The sequence below is a fragment of the Cavia porcellus genome, unplaced genomic scaffold (assembly GCF_034190915.1).
Source record: "Cavia porcellus strain 051 isolate PalLab524CR breed Dunkin Hartley unplaced genomic scaffold, mCavPor4.1 scaffold_14, whole genome shotgun sequence".
Lineage (NCBI taxonomy): Eukaryota > Metazoa > Chordata > Mammalia > Rodentia > Caviidae > Cavia > Cavia porcellus.
In genome coordinates this window covers 77,236,407-77,247,671 of record NW_026947497.1, presented here as the reverse complement: position 1 = coordinate 77,247,671, position 11,265 = coordinate 77,236,407, and the positions used below count along the sequence as shown (strand labels likewise).

At 44.9% G+C, this 11,265-nt stretch overlaps 1 protein-coding gene across 1 annotated transcript in view; it reads right to left on the bottom strand.

Moving 5' to 3' along the window:
* Positions 1 to 11,265, bottom strand: part of Lmln (leishmanolysin like peptidase) — a 56,483-nt gene that overhangs the window by 33,382 nt on the left and 11,836 nt on the right. The window contains exons 4-7 of the mRNA XM_003477118.5: positions 10,728 to 10,810; positions 9,987 to 10,104; positions 5,899 to 6,077; positions 1,867 to 1,972 (exon numbers count right to left, since the gene is read on the bottom strand). Of these exons, the coding sequence (XP_003477166.4) occupies positions 1,867 to 1,972; positions 5,899 to 6,077; positions 9,987 to 10,104; positions 10,728 to 10,810 (486 nt within the window). The remainder of the gene's footprint in view (positions 1 to 1,866; positions 1,973 to 5,898; positions 6,078 to 9,986; positions 10,105 to 10,727; positions 10,811 to 11,265) is intronic.

Sequence of the window (11,265 nt, the reverse complement as noted above, 5' to 3'; positions counted from 1 at the left end):
CCAGCAGCCGCCAGGGCTGGCAAGGAGCGCAGACCACGCACAGGAGGAGCAGGGAGGCGTCAAGAGCATTCAGAGCACTCAGGTCGGATCTCCAAGTACACATCAGATAGGGGACGCCACGTAAGGAACACAGGTACACACACTATTAAAAACTAGACGCATGTGTGTACACGTGATGAAGAAATTCTGAAAATGTACATGCTGACACGTGCGTGAAATCACCTACATACCAGTCCCTTACAAGATGAATTTGTATGTGGATAATCAGATTGATTTATTTTGCTGGGGACTGAACCCAAGGCCTTTGCACTGAACTACGTCTTCCGCCCTTTTTAACTTTTTTACTGAGACACGTCTCACCAACTTGCCCAGGCTTGACTCAAATTTGTGATCCCCTTGAGAAGGCAACAGGCTAAGCTTAGACAATGTGTTTCTTTATCTGTGGTACTGTTTTTTCTCTCCATACAGTATATATAGTCCTTGTAGCTTGAAATCTTACTTATAATGATGCTTGTCTTTCATTAGAATGAGCAGCAATTGGGAGGTTCGACCTCTGCTGTGTCTGTCTCTCTCCCTCTCTCTCTGTTTCTCTCTCTGTGTTTGTCTTTCTCTGTCTGGGTCTCCATTTCTGTCTCTATCTCTGTCTGTCTCTGTATCTGTGGTCTGTCTGTCTCTGGGTCTGTCTCTGTCTCTCTGTGTCTGTCTGTCTCTGTGTCTGTCTAGCTCTCTCTGTCTCTTTCTCTCTCGCTCTCACAAATGCTGAGGATCAACCCCAGAGCCTGTGCCTGCTGTGCAAGAGCTCTGCCACTGACCCTCAATTTACTTTTTTTAAAGAAGGGAGAAACACGAGATTTTACTTCAGAATCTCCTTATATGAAAACGTAAGTATTCTCTGGTTGGGGTTCATCTTGTTACCCAATGTGTTCTATAGCTGAAAGACTGAAGTTTTTATTTCAAGGCCATATATGATAGCTCACCAAATAAGACAAATAACAGCCACAATTAAATTACAGCTCAAGACAGTGTGGAGGATGAACCCAATTTGTATGTATCACCTCATTTACACTTCAAGAAGAAATATATACCATTACTATCCTCATTTCACAGATGAATCTGAGGCTCCCAAAGCTGCCTACCCCACTGAAGACCACAAAGATCTCTTAGAGACCCAACTAAGAAAAGTCACACATAGGCCTGTGTAATCTATTCTCTTTAACCAATGTGTTCTGCTGCCTGCTACTGCGAAGTGTCAGCAGACCATTGCCTAAGGTCTTGGGCAACTCCTTTACTTTAAATTCTTTATTTACCCAATACATTTGTTTAATTATATTAAATAGAAAAGCACAACTTATGCATTATCTCTTTTTTGTTTGTTTAGGTTTTTTCTTCAGTACCAAGCTGAATGAAACCCAGGGCTTTCAACTGAGCTATATCCCAAGCCTTTTTTATTTATTTTTTTGGTACTAGGAATTGAACTCATGACCTCTCTCTAGACAGGAAGGCACCGTGCCACTGAGCTAAATCCCCAGCCTCCTTTTTACATTTTATTTTGAGGCAAGCTCTTACTAAGTCTCTAAATTGTCCAGGCTGAGCTCAAATTTGTAATACTCCTACCTTAGCCTCCAAGAGTGCTGGGACTACAGGTGTGTACCACAAGGCCTTGTTCCTACCCACTCTCTTATCAAAAAATGTTTTGTCAAATTAAAAAAAAATGTTTTGTCGGCAGTAACCTATTTCATCAGATTTTACTTTTAACATGAAGCTAAGAATTCACTAACCTCAAAATTTAAAACAGACACCAAAAAGAGAGCAAACTAAGCAGAAAACCAAGGCAGAAAAGAAAGGACTAGTAGAGAGCGCATTTACCAGGGCGTGGATAACCTCGTGTTTCACTGTGGACAGCATCCCAATGAACTCCTGCGGCTGGGTAGAGATCATATTTGGACACAGGTTAGCATATCCTGCTATTGGCCTGTTAAAATAGACATTGAATTTTTTTATTATATTCCAGAACAGCATTTATTAAGATATTTACTAATGTATACTTCTCAATCAAAAACTGCTCAAGGACAGAAAAATCTCTTTAATTTCAAATGTAATTTTGCAGTTAACTTTCACTGTCTTTTTTTTGAGCTAGCCCAGGTTGCCCAGGAATATCCAGCGAGCCTTCTGCCTCAGCCTCCCACCTCACCGGGACTCTAGGCATGTGCCAGGCCCAGCTGACTTTCACTACCTTCTACTGTACGGGTGCACACCTTTTGCTTTGCTAAGCCTGAAAATCAACACCAAAACAAACACTCCAGGTATAGTTACGTAACAAACAGATGCCAGCATAATAGCAAGAAAGAAATGAACTGGAAAACTCAGATTCCAATGCTACTTAGAAAATCCAAATGTGGTTTTCAGACTCACCATGTTTTCAGGTACAGACACACAGGCAGGGAGGGAAGTCGGATATACAGCAGACCCTGCGCAAGCTGCCCAGGCCTCCCTGACCTCCACCTTCCCCGCCCTTCCTGTTTTCCGCCCCCATCTGCCCATCTGGCTATCTGCCCATCCTCTTCTCTGGAGCTCGAGTCCACAGAACCTCACACATCACTGCCTGTGTTGGATCTGATGGGCCCAAGGCACGGAGACCCACAGCCAGGGGTCAGGAAGGCTCCCCCTTGGCCTGCCTAGCCTCAGAGCCAAGGGTGGCGGGCGCATTCTTGTGGCCCTACCTCAATGGTCTGTCACCTCCGCCACATGACAAATGTTTACAAAGAACATTTGCTTCTTGTCAATAAAAAACACACTACACTTCTTTATATTTGAAAGTGCTAATACCTACCCTTAGAGAAAGTATGAATGTGAGTTACTGACCAAACACTGTCATGGAGACTTCCAAACAGAATAGTTCCTGCCAGGCCCTCACCCCTCTTGACGCCCTACAGCACTGAGAACAGGCCAGTCCTCTCCAAGCTCTTGTCCTGCCACGCAGCGGCCAAGCTCTCTCCTGACGCAAGTGTCCTCCCAGCCTCTTAGGCCTTTCAGGGCACAGCCGTATCTCACTCTTCAAAGAGGCCTTCTCTGCCCACCCGATTGAGTGCTATTTCCCGCTTTGTCCTTTTACATCACAGTATCCTGCACAAAGGATTTCTCTACTAAAGACTTATCGCATTTTAAAGTCGCATCTTTATTTCCAAGTGCTTTTAACCAGTGTCTGTGTCCCTCTGTGGTCTGTCAGTTCCACGAGCTGGTCACATGGGTTTACTTTGTTCTGCTAGGCTGGTGCGCAAATATTTGGCTTTAGGAACAAATTCTATAGAACACGGGTTGCAGATTCCTTCTAAAAGATTTGAAAAACACGGCCAGAGAGATTGCACTGCTCTTCCTGCCCAGATCCACATTCCTTCCTGAGAGACCGAGCTCCTCCTGCAGAGGCACACAGGGCGTTACAACAGCAATCCATTCCTGTCAGTGGAAACCAAAGCCCAGAGCACCCTGGCCAGCTTGCTTCCTGTGTAAGTGTTTCACCACTCTCTTAACCCTGAAAACCCTGCATGTTGGGGACCACAGATTCACAGCGGCTAATTTTGCAGACCTCCTTGAGGGGTAATAAAATGGAGGCTAGGGATTAGCAATACCTCCCACCTGAGGTTTCCCCCTGACTCTTCTTAGCACATGGTCATCTGCGTCCTCTGGAGTCTGAGTCTTCTGCCAATCTGTAACCCTTTGCCAGCCCCACCTGTCACTGTGTACCCCTAATAAACAGTGGCTGCTTTGGGAGTGGAGGACCCATCTGGAGCCCCAGCCTGTGATGCATTCCTATTCTTGTTTCCATTTTTCATTTTTCTCACTGTACACTTAAAACAGACAATTGGGACTCCTGGCCAAAAGGCTCAAGCCTCCTCATTCACTCTAGAGTATGATGAAACTGACTGGGCCACCGAGGGTGCACATACCTAAAAGGCCACCAAGTGACTAAAGGATGTCACTCTAAAGAAGAAACGACAAGGACAGGGATTTAGCTCAGTGGCACAAGCACCTGCCTGGCAAGCGTTAGGTCATGAGTTCAATCCCCAGTACCAAGAAAAAGGAAAAGGCAACGACAATACTGGAGCTGGTTGGTGTGGCACGCACAGATAATTGGGCCGGACACAGAGTCAGTGGCCCAAGAAGAGTGCTGAGTTTGCCACACAGGCTTACGCACACGCGGGGCATGATGGAGCTCTGGGGCTCAAGGTAGCGGCCCTGTGCTCACCCATACTGGAAGGGGACAGCCCCCCCACACCTTGGCAGGAGGCTGTGCACAGGACAGAGCCAGAAGAGGCCGGTGAGACACATGCCGAGGGTGCAGGGGAAATTTCAGCATAAGAATAAATGTGAAGAAATAAAGTACAGTGCTCTGGGCCCGGGACTTAGCTCAGCAGCATAAGCACCTGGCTGATCCCGGTACCAAAAAAACAACAAAAAAAGAGTACTCTAAAGTTCTTCTGACACTTAATGTGTTCAAAATGAGATCGTGTGTGTGATCCATACAACTTAGCTCCAGTTAAGGTAAAGAATCATGATTTCTGCAGCAGGACTGTGAAAAAGGAAATTTCTCAGACATCTACTTTAAGAAAGTTTCCTAGTAGCTTCACCTGCCATTCGTTTGACACTTCGAATATCAAAGGGCACTGACTCTGATTCGCCATTCAACAGAGACATAAACTTCAAGGTGGTTTCTCCAGAACAAAGGAACACAGTGTCTGCAAAGCCCATGCTGCTTCCCTTCACACACGTGCACCGGCAGCTGGCGCTCAGCTTTCTCGATGCTCAGCCTAAAGACGCTGGGTCACTACACCAGTCAGCACTGCCACGCTCCCCCCGATCCACGCGGGCAATCTGGACTCTCTTAGCCTTCAAGACTGACAAGGTACAGTTCTGAACAGTTCAACTAAGAGTTTCGATTTGTCCCTCACATAAATTACACGTCACCAGGTGTGAAAGGGCTCTCTGAAGTCAGCAGGGGCAGGCGAGATGGCGCACACATGTAATCTCAGTGCTCAGGAGGCCGAGGCACGAGGACTGCTGTGAGTTTGGTTTAAAACCAGCCTGGGAGACACTGAGTTCAAGGCCAACCTGGATCAAATAGCGAGATCTTGTCTCAAAAAAAACTGAAAAGGGGGTCAGCAAGTCCTCTCACAGGTCAGCAGCTGCTCAGCACCCCAGCAATGGTCCAGGTGCACTTCAACTGGGCACATGGCCCTCCCGTGTGAGAAGGTTACACACTTGCTATGCTGAGATGTGTGTCAGTCAGCCTGTCTGCGTGACAGGCAGCCTCTGCATGTATTAGCACTTTCATTTTAAGTCCAGGCTGCTTCACTGGGAAATTTTTTAAAAATCTTCTGGAAACAATGAAAACCGCATTTTAAAGTGATAATTTAGCTAAATAAAGCACATATAACAAATCACAAGTGAATTTATGCTTAAAAATTCAGCATGGAAGGGTTAAACTGACATGTCAAATTATTTCTTAGAGAGGTATTTATCTTGAAAGAAAACTTTTTTTTTTTCTTTTTGTTTTTTTTCTGAGACAAGATCCCCTAATTCAGGCTGGCCTCAAATGTGTGGTAGAAGGAAGTTTTCTTGACAAGTAGCCTTTTTCTTTGGAATTTACGGGCAAAAAGGATAGGACAAAGCCAGCCACACTGGCACACTCCTATAATTCTAGCATTCAGGAGGCTGAGGCAGGAGAATCTCACATCCTGCCTACAAACTCCCATAACATAAAAATAACAGCCCTGTGGCTGCCCCCACGCCCCATCCAGGCAGCAAGCCACCTGTTACTCTGGTCACTGAGGATGCCAGCCTCCTGGCAGCAGCATGGCAGAGCCACTGGGAGTCGGTGTCAGGCCCCGGGGAGGAAGTTACCTGTCCATCTCTGCTTCCTGCTGACAGTAGGCTGCGTAAGAGATGATGTTTTCATGGCTGCATCTCTCCGTGGCCAAAGCCCCGACATAAAGGACAAAGTCTGCATCCCGGATGCCCTCCTGGTCCAGCTCGCCCACCGCTGTGCAGGGCCACTTCCCGCCTCGGCACACCCTGCATGGCTGCCCATGGGTCACAGAGAGACCAAACAGAAATCGAGTCAGTGGGCGAGGTGAGCTCACGGGGAATCTAGACTCTAAATATAGGACGGATTCTATTCACTATCTCTTGACCTTTGCAAAAGCCATACAGCAGCAAGCACAGTCTGGGCTCAGGAATTGGGAGGCTGAGGCAGGAAGAAGACAACCTGAGTAACACAGCAAGACCAAAAAAACCTCTCAAATCCATAATCCATTTCTCTCTACTCAATGCTTGTGTCTAATTTTCAATTTATTTTACTAAAACCACTGCACAAATAATCCTGATGAAAACAAATGATTGTCATTTATGAAAGTCAACCAACTAGGACAGAGAAAAGACAGAAACAGGAAAGGTTTGGAAACTCTGAAATCAGGTAAAAAGATTTCCTTCCCTATACAGAATTCCTTTCTTGATGCTGTGGATAGAAGGCAGGGCCTCAGGCATGGTAAAGCAAGTGTTTTCCACTGAGCTGCATCTTGTTAGGGGCTGTTCATTTGCTTGCTTGTTTTTTGAGAGAGGTTCACTCTGCAGTTCAGGCTGGCTCTGAACTCACTATGTAGCCCAAGGTGCCCACAACCTTGAAGCAATGCTCCTGCCTCAGTCTCCTGAGTGCTGGAATTACAGATTGGCCACCACACTCAACGTATTACTGACTTTTACAATTTCCTTTGAATCTATAGTTATTTTCAAATTAATTTAAAAAGCTACTGAATGGAAATACACTTTCTGTTGTCAAGGAAATACACAAAACTACTTAAGTTAAACCTTAAAGCCACGGGTGCAGTGGGCACACACCTGGGATCCCAACACTCTGCAGGCTAAGGCAGGAGGAACACTGGAGGCCAGCCTGTGCTACACAGTGAGCTCATAGTCAGCCCTAAGAACATAGTGAGACCCTGTCTCAAAAAAAAAAAAAAAAACCAAAGGAACAAACAAACAAACAAACAAAAAACACACCAAACTTAAAAAACAAAAAAACCCTAAAGCCATCTCATGATATTATCCTTGTTTTTAATTTTGTCTTTTTCTCTCAGTAGTATCTTGACTTATTTCTGATTTCTAAGCAAATCTTACTTGGTAACATTTGCTTCTTGTATCAAAATTTCTGAGCAATCATAATTTTTTTTGCAATCATAATTTTGAAACTGTAATTAGAAAAATCAGTAAACAAGCCAAGTACGATGGCATGTGCCTATAATCCCAGGGGGCTGAGGAAGGAAGATTTTCAAGTTTTAGCTGAGCCTGGACAACACAGCAAGACAACATCTTAAGAAGAAAAAAAAAAAAAGAAAAAAATCCATAAATTATTATTATTTTTTTTTTAGGTTAAACAAAGCTTCAAAGAGCCAGGCATGGTGGCGCATGCAATGAAACCTCAGCATTTGGGAGGCTAAGGCAGGAGGACTACCATGAGTTTGAAGTTAGCCTGGGCTACAAAGTGAGTTCAAGGTCAGCCTGAACAGCATATGAAACTGTCTCAAAAAGATAAAAAAAAAAAAAGCTTGAAAGCTTGTGGAGAGAGTGAACAACCCAGAAATTACCGTTTCCTTTAATATACACTGTTTACTTGTTTTCCTAACTCATATATTTATAATTTTTAAATTCAAGTTCTTTTTTTTTTTTTTTTTTTTTTTTTGTCTTTTTCCTTTTTATCGGTACCGGGGATTGAACTCACGACTGCCTGCTTGCAAGGCAGGTGCTTATGCCACTGAGCTAAATCCCCAGCCCCCAAATTCAAGTTCTTGAACCTACCAATACTTGGCACTATAATTTTTGAGCAATGGCATGTTATTTAATTCACAATACTCAAAAAAGTAGGAAGCAGAATGTGGATATCAAGAAAAATTAAAACAAATAATACCTTAGAAAACAGAGCAAAGAAATTTGTTAAATATCTTAAAATATCTATAGAAAGCCATGTGGGGGAACTCTGGGAGGCTGAAGCAGGAGGGTTACAAGTTCATGGATAATTTAGTGACTTATGGAGACCCTGACACCAAATTTAAAAGGCGCAGGTTCACCCCCTACTATTGCACGGAGGAGGGATGAGAGCTAGGAAATATTTTGGGAAAAGAGACGATGCAATTAACAGACTGTTTGAATTTTTAAATATGTCCATTACCCACTCAAGGAATTCAGGGAAGAAAGGAAGGCTGATAAAGGGTTACCAAGCCTTCGCTGAACTTCAAACAGCTGAGAGAAGACTTGGAAGAAATTTAAATCTCTGTGGTTGTTTTGTCTTTTCTTGAGGCAGGGTATTACTATTAGTTTCAGCTGGCCTTAAACTCATTGTGTAGCTGGGGCTGGCCTCAAACTCACCACAGTTCTCACACCTCAGCTCCTGAGTGCTGGGACTAAGGGTGTGCACCACTACCCCTGGCTTTTTTTTTTTTTTTAATGTATGCTTAATTTTGGTTATAGGAGCCATGATCAATAATGTACTCATTTTCTTTTTCTTTTTTTTTTTTTTTTTTTGGTACCAGGGATCAAACTCACGACCACGTGCTTGCAAGGCAGGCACTTATGCTGCTAAGCTAAATCCCCAGCCCCAATGTACTCATTTTCTATAAATAATGAAAGAACACAGAAATCGAGAAGAGCATCAGTATTTTCCTATTTATATGTGTAAGTTGTCTTTCTGATGTACCCATTAATTTTTTAATTTTTCTGACACTCAATATGAAAAAGCTCAGAACACAAAAATATAACACATACCAAAGAAAACCCCCTACTATCCATCTCTTAAAGAAAACTATATACATTTGAATATTTACCCAGTTTTTTGTTTCTTTGAGACAAGGTCTAACTATTCAGTTCAAGCTGGTCTTAAACTCATTATGTAGTCCAGGCTGGCCTGAAACTCACAGTGATCCTCCTGCCTCAGCCTCCAAAGTATGGGAATTACAGGTGCATGCCATCATACCTGGATCCTACATTCAGATTTTTAATATGCACTTCTCCAGATTTTTTCCTAAGTTTTTATCACATGCAAGTATGTATGTTTTTAAACAAATAAGCTAATTATACATGTGGATTTGTGACTCTTTTTTTTTTCAGTTAAGAACTTAAGCATCTTTCCACATCAGTATATATTTATTTTCTTCTTTAAAAACTGCACCATATTCTACTACATGGCTATATCACCCTTTTTAGGCATGTTCACACTTCTCCTAAGAACACCCTTAAACACATGATACAGTTATGAGTTGGTTTGTGTTTTTTTTTTTTTTTTTTTTGAGATGGGGTCTTGCTATGTTGGCCTAGCTGGTCTTAAACTCATGGGCTCAGGTTATCCTGCCTCAGCTTCCAGAGTGGCTGGAATACAAGATATACCGATGTGTGCTGCTGGGTCTGACTGGTTATTAGTATTTTTACAGGAAATGCTCCAGGTTGGGATGGAGGACAGGACACTTTATCTTAAGAAATATCAAACTGCCCTTCAACAGATGTGGGCTGCATGTGACTCCGGCACAGCATTCATCCTGCCTGTAGGAGGCCCTGGCTTCACCATCCAGCGCTGGAAAACAGAAAACGGAGGCCGGGCACAGGAATCACTGTACTGGAAGTGCAGGATCTCTAAACACTCCTGAAAAGCCAGTGAGAGAAGGAGACAGCACACCCTTGAAAAAGATCCAAACTTTCATTATAGTTATGTAAACATACCACTAGGCAAGGCTCGCTGGTGCACACCTGGAAATCTGAGCAACTCTAGAGGCTGAGGCAGGAGGATCTCAAGTTTGAAGCCTGGGCAACTGAGCAACTCAGTGAGACCCTGCCTTAAATAAAAGTGCTCAGCAATGCAGTGCTGCCTGGCACCTACCCTGGGCTTGAACCCAGCACCACAAACCAAACCACACCACAAGCACACAGTGCCATCTGGGAGCACTCACCTGCAGGTGCTCCTCTGGCACCACCACGGGGCCACACCTGGTCTGGGCCGCACACTCCCCCGTGCAGTAACGGTGAGGGTCGTTCTCCTTCCGCAGGTACTGGTTTGTGGCACACTGCCTGGTTTGAGGAACAGTGCACACGAGTTAGCCCCCAGCAGTGAATGGGAGTGATGTGACTTGGTGACCAGGGTTGCTATTCCAGCCAGGCCATTATACTGAGGGAGGAATGCAGTGGTATGAAGAATCCACCTGCACTGGGTTTTCCAACAAAGAGAGAGAGAGAGAGAGAGAGAGAGAGAGAGAGAGAGAGAGAGAGGAGGAGGGAGAGGGAGAGAGGGAGAGAGAGACTGTGTGTGTGTGTGTGTGTGTGTGTGTGTGTGTGTTTGAGGCAGGGTCTCACTACGTAGCCCTGGCTGGCCTCTAACTTGCAGCAATCCTCCTGCTTCAGCATCCTGAACGCTGGGATCTCAGGTGTGTGCCACCATGCCCATCCCAAATCCTTCATAAAGCCAACAGGGAAAGTGTAGAGGACCAGAGGAAGACTCCGGCAAAAAGACCTGGCAGGCTGGGTCACAGTGGGGAATCGGGCAGAGGGTGAGGGGCAGCTGCTGCTCCCTGCTTTCTAACACACTACGGCTGCACTCCCACAGGAACCCGGCACGACGCCCCAGCACGGAGCACAGGGTGTGCAGCAGCCGACGGGGAGGACCCAGAGGGCTCAGGCGACAGGACAGCGCCTACCTGCCAAGCAGGATCGCGCCGGCTGGTCTGCGGACCTGCAGTGTCTTCTCCAGGTAGGAAATCGCTTGCGGGAAAAGCTTGTTCTAAAGCAAAAATGCACACACAAACCCAGTCAGAATGACAGTCAGGAGATCGATTATGCTAACCCAGGTGAGCAGGGGATATGAAGGCTGAGGGTAAGGAAGCAAAGCTTCCAGACAGGGGACATGACAGTCAGTGGCACAGGAGGGCAGAGGCGAGGGTGGGGACCAGGGGAACTCTCATTTTTGCTGAGCTTCGGTTGAGAGCAGACCAAAAATATCTTCCATGCTCACATTTTCTTAAGAAACAGGAGACAGAAATCTCAGCTACTGCTGGGTGTGGTAGCTCACACTTGTAATCCCAGCACTCAAGAGGCTGAGACAGGAAGATTGCTGTGAGCTCAAAACCAACCTAGGCTACACAGCAAGTTCAAGGCCAGCCTGAACTACACAGCAAGACTCTGTCTCAAAAAAAAAAAAAAAAAAAAAAAAAAAAAGGAAAAGAAAAGAAAAAAGAA